Source organism: Panthera uncia, chromosome F1 (assembly GCF_023721935.1).
Source record: "Panthera uncia isolate 11264 chromosome F1, Puncia_PCG_1.0, whole genome shotgun sequence".
NCBI lineage: Eukaryota > Metazoa > Chordata > Mammalia > Carnivora > Felidae > Panthera > Panthera uncia.
In genome coordinates this window covers 5,261,852-5,284,134 of record NC_064813.1, presented here as the reverse complement: position 1 = coordinate 5,284,134, position 22,283 = coordinate 5,261,852, and the positions used below count along the sequence as shown (strand labels likewise).

The 22,283-nt window shown below is 36.7% G+C and overlaps 1 protein-coding gene across 4 annotated transcripts in view; it reads left to right on the top strand.

Moving 5' to 3' along the window:
- The window catches only part of CATSPERE (catsper channel auxiliary subunit epsilon), a 195,191-nt gene that overhangs the window by 93,991 nt on the left and 78,917 nt on the right, over nt 1–22,283 (top strand). For 2 of the 4 annotated variants that reach the window (XM_049633802.1, XM_049633803.1), the window contains exon 8: nt 11,029–11,135. The exons of 1 other annotated variant lie outside the window; for it this stretch is intronic. In XM_049633802.1, coding sequence (XP_049489759.1) covers nt 11,029–11,135 — 107 coding nt within the window. Of the gene's footprint in view, nt 1–7,306; nt 7,365–11,028; nt 11,136–22,283 lie in introns of all 4 variants that reach the window. One more of the 4 variants, XM_049633805.1, reaches the window with a different exon arrangement.

Genomic DNA, 22,283 nt, shown 5'->3' with positions numbered 1-22,283 from the left:
AAGCTGGGTTTGGGAATAAAACCCAAAACCAGCAGAAGACAGGAAATAATAATGAATAGAACAGAAATCAGTGCTATCGAAACCAAAAAAACAGAACAGATCAATGAAGCCAGGAACTGGTTCTTTGAAAGAATTAACAAAATTGATAAATCCCTAGACAGTTTGATCAAAACAAAAAAAAAGGAAAGGACCCAAGTAAGTAAAATAAAAAATGAAAGAGGAGAGAGATAACAACCAACACTGCAGAAATACAAACAATAATAAGAGAATATTATGAGCAATTATATGCCAATAAATTTGGCAATCTGGAAGAAATGGACAAATTCCTAAAAACATATAAACTACCAAAACTGAAATAGGAAGAAATAGAGAATTCAAACAGACCAATAACTAGCAAAGAAATTGAATTAGTAATCAAAAACCTCCCAAAAAACAAGAGACCAGGACTGGATGGCTTTCCAGGGGAATTTTACCAAACATTTAAAGAAGAGGTAACTCCTATTCTTTTGAAGTTATTCCAAAAAATAGAAATGGAAGGAAAACTTCCAAACTCATTCTATGAGGCCAACATTACCTTGATCCCAAAACCAGACAACAACCCCACTAAAACGGAGAACTATAGACCAGTTTCCTGATGAACATGGATGCAAAAATTCTCAACAAGATACTAGCCAACTGGATCCAACAATGCATTAAAAGAATTATTCACCATGATCAACTGGGATTTATACCTGGGATGTAGGGCTGGTTCAATATCTGCAAAACAATCAATATGATACATCACACTAATAAAAGAAAGGACAAGAACCACATGATCCTCTCAATAGATGCAGAGAAAGCATTTGACAAAATACAGCATCCTTTCTTGACAAAAACCCTCAAGAAAGTAGGGATAGAAGGATCATACCTCAAGATCATGAAAGCCATATATGAAGGACCCACCACTAATATCATCCTCAATGGGGAAAAACTGAAGGCTATCCCCTTAAGGTCAGGAACACGATAGGGATGTCCACTCTCACCACTGTTATTCAACATAGTATTGGAAGTCCTAGCCTCAGCAATCAAACAACACAAAGAAATTAAAGGCATCCAAATCAGCAAGGAGGAAGTCAAACTTTCACTCTTCGCAGATGACATGATACTCTATATGGAAAACCCAAAATATTTCACCAAAAAACTGCTAGAACTGATTAATGAATTCAGCAAAGTCACAGGATATATAATCAATGCGAGAAATCGGTTGCATTTTTATACACCAATAATGAAACAGCAGAAAGGGGAATCAAGGAATCGATCCCATTTACAATTGCACCAAAAACCATAAAATATCTAGGAATAAACCTAACCAAAGAGGTGAAAAACCTATACACTGAAAACTATAGGAACTTATGAAAGAAACTGAAGAAGACACACACAAAAAAAGGAAAAATATTCCATGCTCATGGACTGGAAGAACAAATATTGTTAAAATGTTGATACTACCCAAAGCAATCTACATAGTCAATACAATCCCTATCAAAATAACACCAGCATTCTTCACAGAGCCAGAACACACAATCCTAAAATTTATATGGAACCACAAAAGACCCCGAATAGCCAATGCAATCGTGAAAAAGAAAACCAAAGCTGGAGGCATCAGAATTCCAAACTTCAAGATGTACTACAAAGCTGTAATCATCAAGACAGTATGGTACTGGATCAATGGAACAAGATAGAAAACCCAGAAGTGGACCTACAAACATCTGGCCAACTAATCTTTGACAAAGCAGGAAAGAATACCCAATGGAATAAAGACAGTTTCTTCAGCAAATGCTGTTGGGAAAACTGGACAGCAATATGCAGAAGAATGAACCTGGTCCACTTTCTTACACCATACACAATAATAAACTCAAAATGGATGAAAGACCTAAACCTAAGACTGAAAGCCATCAAAATCCTAAAGGAGAAAGCAGGCAAAAACCTCTTTGACTATGGCTGCAGCAACTTCTTACTCAACACATCTCCAGATGTTTCCAGAGGCAAGGGAAACAAAAGCAAAAATGAGCTATTGGGACCTCAAATAAAAAGCTTCTGCATGACAAAGGAAACAATCAGCAAAACTAAAAGGCAACCAAAGGAATGGGAGAAGAAGTTTGCAAATGATATACCAGATAAAGGGCTAGTATCCCAAATCTATAAAGAACTTATCAAACTCAACACCCAAAAAACAAATAATCCAGTGAAGAAATGGGCAAAAGACATGAATAGACACTTCTCCAAAGAAGACATCAGATGGCTAACAGACACATGTAAAAATGTTCAACATTACTCATCATCAGAGAAATACAAATCAAAACCACAATGAGATACCATCTCACACCTGTCAGAATGGCTAACATTAACAACTCAAGCAACAACAGATGTTGGCGTGGATGAGGAGAAAGAGGAACCCTTTTGCATTGCTGGTGGGAATGCAAACTAGTGCAGCCACTCTGGAAAACAGTATGGAGGTTCTTCAAAAAATTAAAAATAGAACTACCTTACAACCCAGCAATTGCACTACGATGTATTTATACAAAGAATACAGGTGTGTTGTTTTAAAGGGGCACATACACCCCAATGTTTATAGCACTGCTATCGACAATGGCCAACATATGAGAAGATCCCAAATGTCCACTGACAAATGAATGGATAAAGAAGATGTGGTTTAGGGGCACCTGGGTGGCTCAGTCAGTTGAGCGTCTGACTTTGGCTCAGGTCATGATCTCACAGCTAGTGAGGTCAAGTACCGCGTTGGGCTCTGTGCTGATGGCTTAGAGCCTGCAGCCTGCTTCAGATTCTGTGTCTCCCTCTCTCTCTGCCCCTCTGCAGCTCACACTCTGTCTCTCTCTCTTTCAAAAATAATAAAATATTTGAATATAATAGTAATACACACACACACATACACACACAATGGAGTAATACTCGGCAATCAAAAAGAATGAAATCTTGCCATTTGCAACTATGTGGATGGAACTAGAGTATATTATCCTAGGCAAAATTAGTCAGAGAAAGACAAATATATGAGTTCACTCACATGTGGAATTTAAGATACAAAGCAGATGAGCATAAGGGAAGGGAAGCGAAAATAATATAAAAACTGGGAGGGGGACAAAACATAAACTCTTAAATACAGAGAACAAACTGAGGGTTGCTGGAGGGATTGTGGGTGGAGGGATGGGCTAAATGGGCAAGGGGCATTAAAGGAGGACACTTGGTGGGATGAGCACCGGGTGTTCTATGTAGGGGAAATCACTGGATTCTACTCCTGAAATCATTATTGCACTATATGCTAACTAACTTGGATGTAAATTTAAAAAAAAAACTCTTAAAAAAATATTTTGTTGTTATTTAGAATTCAGTGCTGTTTTCTGAATTTGAGATAGTTGATCAAGATTTTCTAATTATACATAACTAAATACATATCTAATACTTTATACATTATAATGTATAATGTAATCTAATACTTTATACATTATAATGTATTTAATTATAAAAATTAAATAAATATGAATTTATATTTATAAATATAAATATAAAAGTGAATAAATCTAATTAAATATATATATTTAAATGCTTTAATAAACATGTATGTAGAATTTATACGAATTGCCATCTTAAGTGTTTTTCTCAGTGTCTTTTACCTTCAGAGGTGAAATTTCTTAGGAACTTCTATGTATTAAGAAAAAATATCCAAAACTTAGAAATAAGGCAGAAAGATGACTGCATGTTCTTTCAGTGTCATATTAGGGCACTATCTAACAGCCCACTCCAGGATCCCTTAAATATTTAAAGGAAAGTACTTTTTTAAAAAAATTATGTAAAATATACATAAACATTTATCATTTTAATAACTATTTTAAGTGTACAGTTTAGTGGCATTAAGTACATTCCTATGGTTGTGCTTCCGTCTCTAAGAATTTGACAACTCTAAATACCTTATATAAGTGGAATCATATAGCATTTGGTTTTTTTGTGACTGATTACTTCACTTAGCATGAAATAGTCGAGGTTCATCCATGTTGTAGCATGTGCCAGAATTTTTCTTCTTTTTAAGGCTAAATAATATTCCATTGTATGCACAGCAAAGGAAACAACAAAACTAAAAGGCAATCTACTGAATGGAAGAAGATATTTGCAAATGACATATCCAATAAAGGGTTATATCAAAATATATTTAAAAAAACTTAGGCAACTCAACACAAATAAAAAACAAATAATCCAACTAAAAAAATGGGTAGGAGACATAAACAGACATTTCTCCAAAGAAGACAGACAGATTGCCCTCAAACCCATGAAAAGATGCTCAAGATCACTCATCATAGGGAAATGAAAATCAAAAGCACCATGAGATATCACCTCACATCAGTCAGAATGGCCAAAATAAAAAACACAAGAAACAACAAGTTTTGGTTACTGTGGAGAAAAAGAAACACTTGTACGCTATTGGCAGGAATGCAGACTGGTACAGCCACTGTGGAAGACAATACGGAGGTTCCTCAAAAAATTAAAAATAGAAATACCCTATGATCCAGCAATCTCACTACTGGGTATTTGCCCAGAAAATACAAAAACAGTAATCCAAAGGAATATATGCATCCCCATGTTTACTAATGGGATATATACATCTCATATCTCCCTTATGCATTCATCAGTTGATGGACGTTTATGTTGTTTCCATAATTTGGCTATTGTAAATAAGGATGCAGTAAACATAGGTGTATATATATATATATATATATATATATATATATATGTGTGTGTGTGTGTGTATGTATATATATATATTATGTATATATGACTATTATATGTGAATATTGCTCAGCCATAAAAAGAATGAAATCTTGCCATTTGCAGTGACAATGGATGTCCCACTTGTTTAATTTTGATTTGGTTTTTGTGCTATATCATATCACAAAAAAGTCAATGCCAAGACCCACATCAAGAAAATTGTTTCCTATGTTTTCTTCTAGGAGTTTTATAATTTCAGATCTTACATTTAATATTTTAATCAATTCTGAGTTAATTTTTGTGAGTAGTGTAAGATCGGCGTCTAGTGTCATTCTTTTACTAATGAATACCCAATTTTCCCCAGCACCATTTACTGAAGAGACTGTCTTTTCTCCACTGAGTGTTCTCAGCTCCTTTGTCAAGTACTACTTGATTGCATATGCTTGGGTTTATTTCTGGACTTTCAATTCTGTTTCAGTGATCTGTCTATTTTTTATGCCACTGCCATACTGTTTTGATTACTATAGCTTTATAACATATTTTGAAATCAGGAAGTGTGGTGCCTCCTGCTTTATTCTTCTTTCTCAGGATTAACTTGGCTATTCAGAATCTTTTTTGGTTCCATATAAATTTTAGCATTCTTCTTTCTACCTCTACAGAAAAATGTCATTGAACTCTCGATAAGGATTACACTGAATCTATAGATGGCTTTTGGTAATATAGACATTTTAACCATATTAATTCTTCTAATCCATGAACACAGAAATACCTTTTCATTTATTTGTGTCTTCAGTTTCTCTCATCAATTTTTTGTAATTTCAGAGTACTAATCCTTCACCTCCTTGGTTAATTTTATTCCTAAGCATTTCATTGTTTTGATACTATTGTAAATGAGATCATTTTCTTTATTTCTTTTAAGGCAATTTATTATTGGTATATAGAAATACTACTGATTTTGTATTTTAATTTTGTATCCTGCAACTTTAATAACTTGATTAGATCGAATAAGGTTTATTTTTGTTTTTGTTTTTTTGTGGTATTTTAGGATTTTCTGTATACAACATCATATCATCAGCTAACAGACACAATTTTACATTTTCCTTTCCAATTCTGATGCCTTTTTTTTTCTTGCCTGATTTCTCTGGTTAGGACTTCCAGTACTGTGTTGAATAAGAGTGGTGAGGATAGAAACCCTTGTCTTGTTCCTGATATTAGAGGAAAAGCTGAGTATGATGTTAGCTGTGCTGTGGTCTTGTCATGTATTGCCTTTGTTATGTATCTTCTATATGTAATTTGTAAAAGAGTTTTATCATAAATGGGTGTTTTATCATAAATGTTTTTTCTGTGTCTACTGAGATAATCATGATTTTTGTCTTTCATTCTATTAATGTGATGTAACTCATTTATTGATTTGCATATGTTGAACCATCCTTGTTTTCCAGGGTTAAATCCCACTTGATCATTATGTATGATCTTTTTAATATGCTATTGAATTTGCTAGTATGTTATTGAGAATTTTTTGCATCTATATTCATCAGGGATATTGGGCTATAATTTTTTCTTCTGGTAGTGTCCTTTTCTGGCTTTGTAAAATGAGTTTTGGACCATTCCCTTCTCTTTGATTTTTTGGAAGACTTTGAGAAGGACAGGCATTACGTCTTCTTAAAGTTTATCAGTAAAGCCTTTATTTTTAATAACAGTCACCTTTCAGGTTTGACCAGCAAACCCTGGAGTGGTAGATGACAGAGTACTCCAGACTCCTGAATCAGAGAAAGGAGAGGGCAAGGGGGCCAAGCGCTCTAGTGGCAATGGCCCCAAGCAAAGCTCTTCTCCAAGCAAAGTTTTTATTGAGAATCTTATTATACATTTCAAGAGGTACAGGGGAAAGGAATGTGTAGTTTCAAAAGCAGGAACAAAGCATACTAAAAAATTATTGGGGGAACAGTACAATCAGGGCAGTGACGTGCAGACAGGCAAAGGGAACATGACGGGGGCAGTATATATGTCATAGGAAGGGGGTTGTTTTAATACTTTAGATTAAGCATTTACAGAGTGGAGAAACATGTTGATCCACAGGCAAGGTCAGGCTGCCTTCAGCCTTGAAGTTTCGAAGGAGACCCAGTTTTGCTGGTCTCTTTGCTGCTTCTCAACCAGACATTTCCCAGACTGCAAACACTCCTTACTTACATCTTAGCCAGGCAAGCTCTATGAACTTCCAAGGTCATCCTAATGGATGTGAGGTTATATCTCACCATGGTTTTGATTTGCATTTCCCTAATGATTAATGATGTCGAGTATCTTTTCACATGCCTATTGGCTATTTGTATAATTTTCTCTGGATAAATGCTATTCAAGTCCTTTGCCTGTTTTTTTAACTGTTTTTGTTGTTGTTGAGTTTTAGACATTCACTATATATTCTGTATATTAATCCCTTGTATGTGATATGAAAATACTTTCTTCCATTCTATGTGTTGCCATTTTACTCTATTGATAGTGTCTTTTAATGCAAAAAGTCTTAAATTTCAGACTTCCAATTTGTCTATTTTTCCTTTACTTGCCTGTGCCTTTGGAGTCATACCCAAGAAATCAATGCCAAATCCAATGTCATGAAGGTTTCTGTCTGTTTTCTTCTAAGAATTTTATAGTTTCAGCTTTTATGTTTAAAGAATGCACTATTGATATGCATAACAACTTGAATGATGCTGAGTTAAAAAGCCGATTTCAAGTGTTGTATATTGTATGATTCCATTTATAGAATATTGTTTTAATGTTTATTTATTTATTTATTTTGGGAGAGAGAGATCACAATCAAGGAAAAGGGGCAGAGAGAGAGAGATAATCCCAATCAGGCTCCATGCTGTCAGCACAGAGCCCAATGTGGGGCTCAATCCCACAAACCATGAGATGGTGACCTGAGCTGAAATCAAGAATTGGATGGTTAACCAACTGAACCACCCATGTGCCCCCTTTGATAGCAGCACTTTCAACAGTAGCCAAATTATGGAAAGAGCCTAAATGCCCATCAACTGATGAGTGGATAAAGAAATTGTGGTTTATATATACAATGGAATACTACTTGGCAATGAGAAGGAATGAAATATGGCCTTTTGTAGCAATGTGGATGGAACTGGAGAGTGTTAATGCTAAGTGCAATAAGTCATATAGAGAAAGACAGATACCATATGTTTTCACTCTTATGTGGATCCTGAGAAACTTAACAGAAGACCATGGGGGAGGGGAAGGGGAAAAAAAAAAAGTAAGAGAGGGAGGGAGCCAAACCATAAGAGACTGTTAAAAACTGAGAATAAACTGAGGGTTGATGGGGGGTGGGAGGGAGGGGAAAGTGGGTGATGGGCATTGAGGAGGACACCTGTTGGGATGAACACTGGGTGTTGTATGGAAAACAGTTTGACCATAAATTTCATATTAAAAAATAAATAAATAAAGACAATGTTGTTCCAGAATCAAAAAAAAAAAAAAAAAAAAAGAAGAAGAAGAAGAAGAAGAAGAAGAAGAAGAAGAAGAAGATTTTAGAGGTGACAAAACTGTAATCATTGAAAACAGATAAGTGATTGCCAAAAGTCAGAGTTAGCAGGCAGTTATGACTCTTAAGAGTTAACATGATGGGGTTTCTTCTTTGTAATGGAACAGTTCTACCATCTATATTTTATAACAGTTCTATATTGTGGTGACAGTTACATAAATCTAGACATGTGATAAAATTTCACAGAACTATATAAAAAAAAGAGCACCTGTAAAACAGAATGGAGAAATCTTAATAAGATTCATACCTGAGTGAATAGTGCTGCCTCCTCAATTTCCTGGGTTTTGACAATGCACTAAGATTATATAAAGCTATTGTCATTGGGGAAAGCTAACTCCTTGTGAGTCAAACTATTTCAAAATAAAATAGTTATAATTATATTTTAAAATTTCTTTAACATTTGCCCATTGTACTAAAAGTAAAATCCAAACTATTTTCCAAACCTACTATGCTTAGCATGATGTGGCCTCTGCCTATCTTTTATCTAACCTTTTCCTGCACTATTTTCTCTCTTACTACTTTCTAGCCATTATCTCTCTTTCAATTCCTCAACCATAATAATTCCTCTCCCACCTCAGAGCCTCTGTGACTCCTGTTCATTCTGTCTGGAGCACTCCACTCACAGCTACATTGCAAAAGAACTATATTCTCTTCTAGCTTGTGAGATTTTTTTCTACTTTATTCATTCAACAAACACTTACAAACACAGGTTTAGGAGGCAGAAACCTCAAGGCAGCAGTGCAGTTTTAGACACATTGGTTTGAAGTGTTTGCAAGACAAGCAAAATCATTGTTAAAAATCTAGTCAGGTACATTGATATTGAACTAAATACAAAATTTGGGATCTGGTCCATAGAATTTGAGCATTTTTATGGAAACTGAATGATACTTGAAGCCATGCGATTGAATAAGATTCCCTAGGAAGAGAATGTAGTATGAGAAGGGTACTGGGAGGAAGAGAATCTGGGACCAAGATCAGGGGATCTCCAACAGCAAGGAGCGAACGGTAACATGGAAGCCGAGTAAGAGAGTGTTTCCAAGGGGAGACTAGTCAATAGTCCAATGTGTCAAATGCTGCTGAAAACTCAGATGAGATAAACAAAAAGTATGTTAAGTTTCAAAACGTGTAAAACCATATACTCATGTTATAACTAGAAAAATACTTTTAAAAACAATAATGCAAAGTTTGACATCACCATAGTGAAGTTTGTTCTGTCATAGATTCCTAATAGTAAAGTGAACTGGCATGGTCCTTTTAGAAATCGTTTCAAGAATATGCATTAAGAATGTTTAAAGGATTCATAGCTTGTGACCCAGTAATCCCATTTCCCAGAATCTCATCAAAAGAAATAGTCCTAACTGAAAAAAACTGTACATCTGATGATATCCATGGCAATAATATTTATAATAGTGAAAGAATAAAGTTACCTAAATGTCCAATAGGGGAGTGTTAAATCAATGCTGATAATCACTTAATTGAATATCATGCTATCATTAAAAATGATATTTATATAGACTTCCAGTTAAATAACATGGATACATAATAGTAGCCTTCATTTGGTAAATTCTAAGAAATATAATAAATGTGTTTTTATATATTTATAATTTCTATATGTTAATTTTTGCCATATTTATAAAACTATCTTTAATGACCATGAATTATATCCTCTTAATGAAAAAACCTGTTTTTAAGCTTGTTTGCAGGATTGTCTTAATGTTTCTTAACCTATCCTTTTTTCTATTATTTTTTGTATATGTCACTTATTATATTTTATTCCTATCTTATTCTTTGCTACATTTATTCCCTTCCTTTCCTTTGCAGTTATATTAAAGACAGTTGTATTGTATTTAAAATCCTGAATAGTGAATATAATTTTCTGGAATGAAACTTAAAATATCCATCATTATTTACCACGCAAACCTATATTTCTCTATCAAAATCAGTGAATGTGTATGCTTCGGAGGCCCTAAGGACCTGACCACGTTCACTCTCAAAATTAGGTTAAATCCTATTAGATAATCCCATATGAATACACCCTGATGCTCATCATAGCAATCTCAAAGGCTCCTTTGTTGGTGGCTGACATTTCTAGGAAATTAACTGGAGCATTACTGGAGGATTAGGGCAGAAGGAAGCCATGGAATTTTGGACTGGCTGTCATTATCTGATATTTTATTCTAGGCATTCCCCATAATGAAACCATTGCCTCTATTCCAAAAATACCTATTAGGAAAAATTCCAGGAAGTTCAACTTCTCTTTCAATCTCATTAGAAAAAGAAGCAGAAAGTCAGATCTATTGTTATACTAAGAGAAGTTTTGTTAAAGCCTCCAGATGTCATTTGAAACCTACCTTGAAAGAGAGGGTGTTGTTTTGAAGTCAGATTCGTGTAGAAATAATTCTAACAGATTAGTTTAGAAACTCCATTATGTATGTCATTAAAGTTAAGACATAATGTATTTAAAGGTTCCCATAATCTCAATTCATTCAGGAATCTGATTATGTATATTATTTTCAACATGTTGGAAAGGGTATTATAACTTCTTTTTAATTCATAAAGTTCAATGGAAGAAGAAGCATTACGATAGAAAAAACCTGATCTTGAAACTGTGGCAAATCTATAAATATAAATGGTGTCTTAGCTAAAATAACAAATTCAGTACATCATGATATAATTTCAGAATAATTTTGTCTATGAAAAGTAAAAAGAGGAATTTTTTTGTTGTCTTACAGAATTCCATAATACTTAGCAAGCAGTTGGCCACTTTGGGACAGAAGCCTATCATATTTACAAGTCTGCAGAGAAATGTTTATTTTCCAGATAGTAAAATGAAGAACGGGTATTTAATTTTAAAACTTTGAAATTAAAGCATTACTTTTAATTTGTTTTAAAACTTCATACATAAATTTTGTTTTAAATTTTGTAAAGTAACTACCAGAAATTTAAAGTAAACGAAATTCTAAATACCTAGTGAAATTTCATGGAATAATCTTATGTGTAATTGCCAAGTAGCTTCTTTCATGATACACACAAAAAATTGTGATAATCAGAACTGGTTACCAACTTAGAAAATGCCAGTCACACTTCTTGATTATAGTTTTATAATTTCATATTAATAGCTAAACTTTAGTCCAAGTTTAGCCTTGGATGTTGGCAAATCCTGTCAGTATCTCAAAACGTTTCCTGGCAATTCAGAAAAGCGAACCACAGTGGTTTAACTGATGCCAAAATCATTACCACCATCAGTACACATACACACAACAAATTCTACCTGAGGGATAAAATCTGTTACAGTTAAAGTTATTTAGTATGTGACCATGGGGTTTAGACAGCCTTTCTTAGTCTATTACCACTAGGCACAGGGCAAGGTGCTTATAACTAAAACATACAATTCCTGCCCTCAATGACCTTACGTTGATTGGGGAGACAAGGAAGCAAATAGACATTATGATAGAGGTGAACCCAGGAGAAATAGAACAGAGGGTGCACAAACGAAGGTTTGAATAAAAGGGAATCAAGGAGGACTTTCCTAAAGAGGTGAAATCTGCATTATTGAAAAGAAATAAAAGTTAGTCAATTGGGGGAACATTCCAGAGAGGCAACATATACAAGGGCCTTTGAGCAGAGACCCGAGAAAGCAGAAAGCAATGCATTTCAGACGATGCAAAGAAGTTGAGTTCGTGAGTAAAGGGTGACATTCAGAGAAGATATTTTTTAAACATCATAATAATATGGGGCTAAAATTCCTGCTGATTTTGTAAAACTTTGAGAGTTAGGAGGAACCGTCATTATAAAACCTACCAAAGGCTTGTCTGATATAGCCGGCAGGTAGGAAGTTATAGGTACCGTTTGTTTCTTTCCTACTGTGAACAGCTCTATGGAGCTTCATATATCACATGATTCACCCTTTTAAAGTGTGTACAGTTCAATGGTTTTTAATATATCTACGGAGTTGTGCAACTCTCACCACTGCTTAATTCTAGGACTCCTTTATCAACTCAAAAAGAAACCCTATTCCCTCCTCCTCCCAGTCCTTGGTACTATTAATCTATTTTCTGTCTCTATGATTTGCCTATTTTGGCTATTTCATGTCAAGAATCCTGCAAATATAGTCTTTTGCAACTGGCTTCTTTCAGTTAGCATAACGTTCTCAGGGTTCATCCATGTTGTCGCATGTATAGTATTCCATTCCTAAAAAGGAACAAAATTTGCCGAATATTATTCCATTCTATGGATATATCAACTTTTTAAAACATTCATTCTTCAGTTGATGGAGATTTTGGGTTTTTTCCACTTTAGAGCTATTATGAATAATGCTGCTGTGAACATTTACTTACAAGTCTGTGTAGACCTAATGTTTTTATTTCTCCTGAGTGTGTGCCTAGGATTGAAATTGTGAGTCATATGATATCTAATTTCAGAGAAATTACTTTGTATGATTTCAGTTTTCTTATATGTATTGAGGATTGTTTTATGGCCTAACGTACAGTCTGTCCTGGGGAATTTTCTATGTCCATTTGTGAAGAATGTATGGTCCACTATTGTTGGGTGGACTGTTCTGTAGACGTCTGTTAGGTCTGTTGATATATAGGGTTGTTTAGGTGTTCAGTTTCTTTGTTGATAGTCTGCTAGTTGTTGTATCCATTATTTAAGGTGGTATATCAAAGTCTCCGACTATTTCCCCCTTCATTCTGTCAGTTTTTACTTCATGTGTTTTGGGTCTCTGTTGTCAGATGACAACATATATGTTTATCATTATTATACTTTCCTGATAGAAGACAGACTCTTGACATTATAAAATGTTCCTCTTTACTTTTGTAGCTTGCTCAAAGTTACTCAAAGTTGCTTTTGTTTGCTCAGTTATTTTCTCTAATATTAGTATAGCCAGTCCAGCTTTCTATGCCTGCCTTTGCATAATGTATTTTTTCTACCATTTACTTTGAACAAATTTGTATTTTGGAAACGTAAATGCATCTCCTATGGACAACATATAGTTGGAACTTATTTTGTTATCAGTCTGATAATCCCTGCCATTTCATTGGACTGTTTAGTCTGCTCACATCTAATGTTAATACTGATATAGTTGGATTTATGTCTGCCATTTTATTTTTACTTCCTATATTTCTCATGTCTTTTTTGTTCCTCTGTTTTGCCTTTATTGTTTTCTTTTGCATTAAGTGAATATTTTCTACTGTAATAATTTAATTACATTAATTTTTTCGCTGCATTTTTGAAATATTTTCTTAGTTTATTCTTTGGGGTTGGCCATATACATATAGCACACTGGAAAAATGAGAACACTTACATTGCACAACAAATTTGAAGGATAATTTTACATTATCACACAATGTTAAAGATGCACATGCCAATAGTTTGCCATTTCAATAACAGTGTATATTCTACAGAAATTCATGCATAAGTACCAGGAGATGTGTGTATTTGTAGCAGAATTGTTATAAATAAATTTTACAAATACAACATCGAATGAAAAAAGCAAGTCACAGAATAAAAACACAATGATTCCATCTAGATAAGGTGCAAAGCTTGAAAAATCAAAGAATATATTGCTTAATAATACATATATGTGGTAAACTGGTTTTATAAAAGATGAGAATTGACTTTTGTGTATTAACCTTATATCCTGCAACTTGCTATCATTGTTTATTAGTTCTAGGATTTTTTTGTTTGTTCTTCGGAATTTACTTACGTAGACAATCATGTTCTCTACAAATAAAGAACATTTTATTACTTCCTTCTCAATCCTGTACGCCTTGTATTTCATTGTCTTATCTTACTGTGGTAGCTAGTACTTCCAGTGTGATATTGAATAGGAGTGGTAAGAGGAGACATTGTTGCCTTGTTCTTAGGAGGAATGGATCTAGTTTCTCACCATTAAGTGTTTTGCATGGTTTTTTGTAGATGCTCCTTTATCAAGATGAGGAAGTCCCCCTCCATTGCTTGCTTAGCTGAGAGTGTTTGTCATGAATGGGTGTGAGATTTTTGTCAAATGCTTTTTTTGCATCTACTGGTGTGATTATACACTTTTTCTTTTTTAACCTGTTGATGTGATGGATTATATTAATTGATTTTTACTACTGAACCAGCCTTGCATAACTTGAATAAATCCCATTTGGTCATGGATCTGAAACTTTTCCAGTAATGTCAAAGGATCTATAACTTTTCCTGTAGTATCTTTATCTAGTTTAGGTATTAGGGTATCTGGTTTTCTCTGTTGTTCTTCTATTCTTCTGTTTTCAATTTACTGATTTCCATTGCAATCTTTTTCTTCTGTTTGATTTAGGTTTATATTGCTTTTTTCCCTCTAGTTTTCTAAGATGGAAGCTTAGAGTATTGATTTTAGGTCTTTCTTCTTTTCTAAACATGCATTTAATGCCATACATTTTCCTCTAAGCCTTGCTTTCACTGAAGCCCGCAAAGTTTGGTAAGTTGTATTTTTTTCATTTGTTCAAAACGCTTTTTCACTTGCATTTCGTTCAAAATATTTTTAAATTTCAGTTCAGATTTCTTCCTTAACCGATGTGTTATTTAGAAGTGTTTAATCTCCAAATCTTTGGGGATTTTTTCCAGTTATCTTTCTGTTATTGAATTCTAGCTTAATTATGTAGTATTTTAAGTACATACTTTGTATAATTTCTATTTTTTAAAATTTCTCAGGTGTGTTTTGTGACCCAAGATATGGGGTGTCATGGTGACTGATCCCTGAGAACTGGAGAAGAATGTATATTCTGCTGTTGCTGGATGAGATATTCTTTATTTGTCAATTAGATACACTTGATTAATGGTGCTGTTCAGTTCAGTTATGTCCTTACTAATTTTCTGCCTGCCGGATCTGTCAATTACTGAAAGGAGGTTGTTGTTGTTGTTAATGTTTATTTTTGAGAGCAAAAGAGAGACAGAACACAAGCAAGGGAACGGCAGAAAGAGGGAGACACAGAATCCGAAGCAGGCTCCAGGCTCTGAGCTGTCAGCACAGACCTCGAGGCAAGGCTCAAACCCACAAACTGAAAGATAATGACCTGAGCTGAAGTCAGTCACTTAACCGACTGAGCCACTAGGCGGCCCCTGAAAGAGGAGTTCTGAATCTCTAACCATACTAGTGGATTTTTCTACTTCTTGCGGTTCAATATTGTTCAATAAGGCATACATGTGGCAAAACTAATTTTTATTTATTTTTTTTCCGTGACAGAATGTCAGATTTATTCAAAGATGTTTACCACATTCCTTGCTCTGTTCTGTATGTTATGCTAGACATTGTAAGAAACACAGCAAATAGTATGATGCCATTCCTGTCCTTAGGAGATTATAGTAAAGAGAAAGCATTTATTCATGTATGTATAATTTTTGAATATGAAATTTATTGTCAAATTGGTTTCTATACAACACCCAGTGCTCATCCCAAAAGGTGCCCTCCTCAATACCCATCACCCACCCCCTCCCTCCCACCCCCCCATCAACCCTCAGTTTGTTCTCAATTTGTAAGAGTCTCTTATGCTTTGGCTCTCTCCCTCTCTAACCTCTTTTTTTTTTCTTCCCCTCACCCATGGTCTTCTGTTAAGTGTCTCAGGATCCACATAAGAGTGAAAACATATGGTATCTGTCTTTTTCTGTATGACTTATTTCACTTAACATGACACTCTCCAGTTCCATCCACATTGCTACAAAAGACCATATTTAATTCTTTCTCATTGCCACATAGTATTCCGTTGTGTATATAAACCATAATTTCTTTATCCATTCGTCAGTTGATGGACATTTAGACTCTTTCCATAATTTGGCTATTGTTGAGAGTGCTGCTATAAACATTGGGGTACAAGTGCCCCTATGCATCAGCACTCCTGGATCCCTTGGGTAAATCCCTAGCAGTGCTATTGCTAGGTCATAGGGTAGATCTATTTTTAATTTTTTGAGGAACCTCCACACTGTTTTCCAGAGCGGCTGCACCAGTTTGCATTCCCACCAACAGTGCAAGAGGGTTCCCATTTCTCCACATCCTCTCCAGCATCTATAGTCTCCTGATTTGTTCATTTTAGCCACCCTGACTGGTGTGAGGTGGTATCTGAGTGTGCTTTTGATTTGTATTTCCCTGATGAGGAGCGACGTGGAGCATCTTTTCATGTGCCTGTTGGCCATCCGGATGTCTTCTTTAGAGAAGTGTCTATTCATGTTTTCTGCCCATTTCTTCACTGGATTATTTGTTTTTCAGGTGTGGAGTTTGGTGAGCTCTTTATAGATTTTGGATACTAGCCCTTTGTCCGATATGTCATTTGCAAATATCTTTTCTCATTCCATTGGTTGCCTTTTAGTTTTGTTGATTGTTTCCTTTGGTGTGCAGAAGATTTTTATCTTCATGAGGTCCTAATAGTTCATTTTTGCTTTTAATTCCCTTGCCTTTGGGGGTGTGTCAAGTAAGAAATTGCTGTGGCTGAGGTCAGAGAGGTTGTTTTCCTGCTTTCTTCTCTAGGGTTTTGATGGTTCCCTGTCTCACATACAGGTCCTTTATCCATTTTGAGTTTGTTTTTGCGAATGGTGTAAGAAAGTGGTCTAGTTTCATCCTTCTGCATGTTGCTGTCCAGTACTCCCAGTATCATTGGTTAAAGAGACTGTCTTTTTTCCGTTGGATATTCTTTTCTGCTTTGTCAAAGATGAGTTGGCCATACTTTTGTGGGTTTAGTTCTGGGGTTTCTATTCTATTCCCTTGGTCTATGTGTCTGTTTTTGTGCCAATACCATGCTGTCTTGATGATTCCAGCTTTGTAGTAGAGGCTAAAGTCTGGGATTATGATGCCTCCTGCTTTGGTCTTCTTCAAAATTACTTTGGCTATTCGGGGTCTTTTGTGGTTCCATACAAATTTTAGGATTGCTTGTTCTAGCTTTGAGAAGAATGCTGGTGCAATTTTGATTGGGATTGCATTGAATGTGTAGATAGCTTTGGGTAGTATTGACATTTTAATAATATTTATTCTTCCAATTCATGAGCATGGAATGTTTTCCCATTTCTGTGTATCTTCTTCAATTTCCTTCATAAGCTTTCTATAGTTTTCAGCATACAGATCTTTTATATCTATGGTTAGGTTTATTCCTAGGTATTTTATGCTTCTTGGTGCAATTGTGCATGGGATCAGTTTCTTTATTTGTCTTTCTGTTGCTTCATTATTAGTGTATAAGAATGCAACTGGTTTCTGTACATTGATTTTGTATCCTGCAACTTTGCTGAATTGATGTATCAGTTCTAGCAGACTTTTGGTGGAGTCTATCGGATTTTCCATGTATAATATCATGTCATCTGCAAAAAGTGAAAGCTTAACTGCAGCTTTGCCAATTTTGATGGCTTTGATTTCCTTTTGTTGTCTTATTGCTGATGCTAGCACTTCCAACACTATGTGAAACAACAGCGGTGAGAGTGGACATCCCTGTCGTGTTCCTGATCTCAGGGAAAAAGCTCTCAGTTTTTCCCCATTGAGGATGATATTAGCTGTGGGCTTTTCATAAATGGCTTTTATGATGTTTAAGTATGTTCCTCTATCCCAACTTTCTGGAGGGTTTTTATTAAGAAATGATGTTGAATTTTGTCAAATGCTTTTTCTGCATTGATTGATGGGATAATATGGTTCTTATCTTTTCTTTTATTAATGTGATGTATCACGTTGATTGAAATGTGAATGTTGAACCAGCCCTGCATCCCAGGAATGAGTCCCACTTGATCATGGTGAATAATTCTTTCTATATGCTGTTGAATTCGATTTGCTAGTATCTTATTGAGAATTTTTGCATCCATATTCATCAGGGATATTGGCCTGTAGTTCTCTTTTTTTTGCTGGGTCTCTGTCTGATTTGGGAATCAAAGTAATGCTCACTTAATAGAATGAGTCCGGAAGTTTTCCTTCCCTTTCTATTTTTTGGAACAGCTTGAGAAGGATAGGTATTATCTCTGCTTTAAACGTCTGGTAGAACTCCCCAGGGAAGCCATCTGGTCCTGGACTCTTATTTGTTGGGAGATTTTTGGTAACTGATTCAATTTCTTCGCTGGTTATGGGTCTGTTCAAGCTTTCTATTTCTTCCTGTTTGAGTTTTGGAAGTGTGTGGGAGTTTAGGAATTTGTCCATTTCTTCCAGGTTGTCCAGTTTGTTGGCATATAATTTTTCATAGTATTCCCTGATAATTGCTTGTATTTTGAGGGATTGGTTGTAATAATTCCATTTTCATTCCTGATTTTATCTATTTGGGCCATCTCCCTTTTCTTTTTGAGAAGCCTGGCTGGAGGTTTGTCAATTTTGTTTATTTTTTCAAAAAACCAACTCTTGGTTTCATTGATCTGCTCTACAGTTTTTTTAGTTTCTATATTGTTTATTTCTGCTCTGATTTTTATTATTTCTCTTCTTCTGCTGTGTTTGGGGTATCTTTGCTATTCTGCTTCTATTTCCTTTAAGTGTGCTGTTAGATTTTGTATTTGGGATTTTTCTTGTTTCTTGAGATAGGCCTGGATTGCAAGATATTTTCCTCTCAGGACTGTCTTCGCTGCATCCCAAAGCGTTTGGATTGTTGTCTTTTCATTTACATTTGTTTCCGCGTATTTTTAAATTTCTTCTCTAATTGCCTGGTTGACCCATTCATGCTTTAGTAGGGTGTTCTCTAACCCCCATGCTTCTGGAGGTTTTCCAGACTTTTTCCTGTGGTTGATTTCAAGCTTCATAGCATTGTGGTCTGAAATATTCATGGTATGATCAATACTTGTATACTTATGAAGGGCTGTTTTGTGACCCAGTATGTGATCTATCTTGGAGAATGTTCCATGTGCACTAGAGAAGAAAGTATATTTTATTGCTTTGGGATGCAGAGTTCTAAATATATCTGTCAAGTCCATCTGATCCAATGTATCATTCAGGGCCCTTGTTTCTTTATTGATCCTGTGTCTAGATGATCTATTCATTGTTGTAAGTGGAGTATTAAAGTCCCCTGCAATTACCACATTCTTATCAATAAGGTTGCTTATGTTTGTGATTAATTGTTTTGTATATTTGGGGGCTCCCGTATTCGGCGCATAGACATTTATAATTGTTAGCTCTTTCTGATGGATAGGCCTTGTAATTAGTATATAATTCCCTTCTTCATCTCTTGTTACAGCCTTTAATTTAAAGTCTAGTTTGTCTGATCTAAGTCTGGCTACTCCAGCTTTCTTTTGAGTTCCAGTAGCATGATAGATAGTTCTCCATCCCCTCACTTTCAATCTGAAGGTGTCCTCAGGTCTAAAATGAGTCTCTTGTAGACAGCAAATAGATGGGTCTTGTTTTTTTTATCCATTCTGATACCCTACGTCTTTTGGTTGGAGCATTTAGTCCATTTACATTCAGTGTTATTATAGAAAGATATGGGTTTAGAGTCATTGTGATGTCTGTAGGTTTCATGCTTGTAGTGATGTCTCTGGTACTTTGTCGTCCTTGCAACATTTCACTCACAGAATCCCCCTTAGGATCTCTTGTAGGGCTGGTTTAGTGGTGATGAATTCCTTCAGTTTTTGTTTGTTTGGGAAGACCTTTATCTGTCCTTCTATTCTGAATGACAGACTTGCTGGATAAAGGATTCTCGGCTGCATGGTTTTTCTATTCATCACATTGAAGATTTCCTGCCATTCCTTTCTGGCCTGCCACGTATCAGTAGATAGGTCTGTCACTAGTCTTATCAGTCTCCCTTTATATGTTAGAGCATGTTTATCCCTAGCTGCCTTCAGAATTTTCTCTTTATCCTTGTATTTTGCCAGTTTCACTATGATATGTCATGCAGAAGATCGATTCAAGTTACGTCTGAAGGGAGTTCTCTGTGCCTCTTGGATTTCAATGCCTTTTTCCTTCCCCAGATCAGGGAAGTTCTCAGCTATGATTTCTTCAAGTACACCTTCAGCACCTGTCTCTCTTTCTTCCTCCTCTGGAATACCAATTATGCATACATTATTATGTTTTATCGCATCACTTAGTTCTTTAATTCTGCCCTCATACTCCTGGATTTTTTTCTCTCTTTTTCTCAGCTTCCTCTTTTTCCACAATTTTATCATCTAGTTCACCTATTCTCTCCTCTGCCTCTTCAATCTGAGCTGCGGTCACCTACATTTTATTTTGCAGCTCGTTTGTAGCATTTTTAGCTCCTCCTGACTGTTTCTTAGTCCCTTGATCTCTGTAGTAATAGATTCTCTGTTGTCCTCTATACTTTTTTCAAGCCCAGCGATTAATTTTATGACTAGTATTTTAAATTCATTTTCTGTTACATTGCTTAAATCGTTTTTGATCAGTTTGTTAGCTGTCGCTACTTCCTGGAGTTTCTTTTGAGGAGAATTCCTCCATTTCATCATTTTGGATAGTCCCTGGAGTGGCATGGAACTGCAGGGCTCTTCCCCTGTGCTGTCTGGAGTAATTGCCTTGGTGGGTGAGGCTGCAGTCAGACCCGATGTCTGCCCCCAGCCCACTGCTGAGGCCACAGTCAGACTGGTGTGTACCTTATCTTCGCCTCTCCCAGTGGCAGCACTCACTGTGGAGTGGTGTGGCCCCTGTCTGGGCTACTTGCACACTGCCAGGCTTGTGGTGCTGCTTCTTTTTTTTTTTTTTTTTTTTTAATTTTTTTTCAACGTTTTTTATTCATTTTTGGGACAGAGAGAGACAGAGCATGAATGGGGGAGGGGCAGAGAGAGAGGGAGACACAGAATCGGAAACAGGCTCCAGGCTCCGAGCCATCAGCCCAGAGCCTGACGCGGGGCTCGAACTCACGGACCGCGAGATCGTGACCCGGATGAAGTCGGACGCTTAACCGACTGCGCCACCCAGGCGCCCCATGGTGCTGCTTCTATAGGATCTTGTGTATTAGCCAGGGTGGATCCACAAGGTGCACAGGGGCAGGAGGGGCAGACTCAGCTCGCTTTGCCTTTGGTGATCCACTTTGGGAGGGGCCCTATGGCACTGGGTGGTGGCAGGGGGAGGAGGGAGGAGGCAGACCTGTCGGAGAGATGGATCCACAGAAGCACAGCATTGGGTGTTTGCGCGGTGCAAGCAAGTTCCCTGACGGGAACTAGTTCCCTTTGGGATTTTGGTTGGGGGATGGGCGAGGGAGATGGCGCTGGCCAGTGCCTTTGTTCCCTGCGAAGCTGAGCTCTGTCCTCCGGGGCTCAACAACTCTCCCTTTCATTGTTCTCTAGCCCTCCTGTCTCGGAGCAGAACTGTTGACTTATAACATTCCAGATGTTAAGCCCCACTGGCTGTCAGAACACACTCCGTCTGACCCCTCCACTTTTGCAAGCCGGATTTGGGGGTTCTGCCTTGCAGGGTGGGCTGGCTGCCCCTCCACCACCCCGGCTCCCTCCCGCCAGTCCGTGTAGTGTGCGCACCTCCTCTCCACCCTTCCTGCCCTCTTCCATGGGCCTCTTGTCTACGCTTGCTCCAGAGAGTCCGTTCTGCTAGTCTTCTGGCGGTTTTCTGGGTTATTTAGGGAGATGTGGGTGGAATCTAAGTGGTCAGCCAGACGTGGTGAGCCCAGTGGCCTCCTACACCGCCATCTTCCCTGGAAAACCTCTGAGAGTCTATGTATCCAAAACTAATTTTTTTTTAATTTTTTTTTAACGTTTATTTATTTTTGAGACAGAGAGAGACAGAGCATGAATGGGGGAGGGTCAGAGAGAGAGGGAGACACAGAATCCGAAACAGGCTCCAGGCTCTGAGCTGTCAACACAGAGCCCGACACGGGGCTCGAACTCACAGACTGCGAGATCATGACCTGAGCCGAAGTCGGCCGCCTAACTGACTGAGCCACCCAGGCGCCCCCAAAACTAATTTTTAAAAAGCACAGGAATGTGAACACAAGCGCAAACACAAAATCAGGCGAGTGTTTATGTGTAAGCAGGTAGGAGTGGAGGAAGGAGAGACATGGAGCATTTCTAAGGTATGGGTAGCGTTCTGATTCTTGATCTAGGTGATTAATACACAGATGTT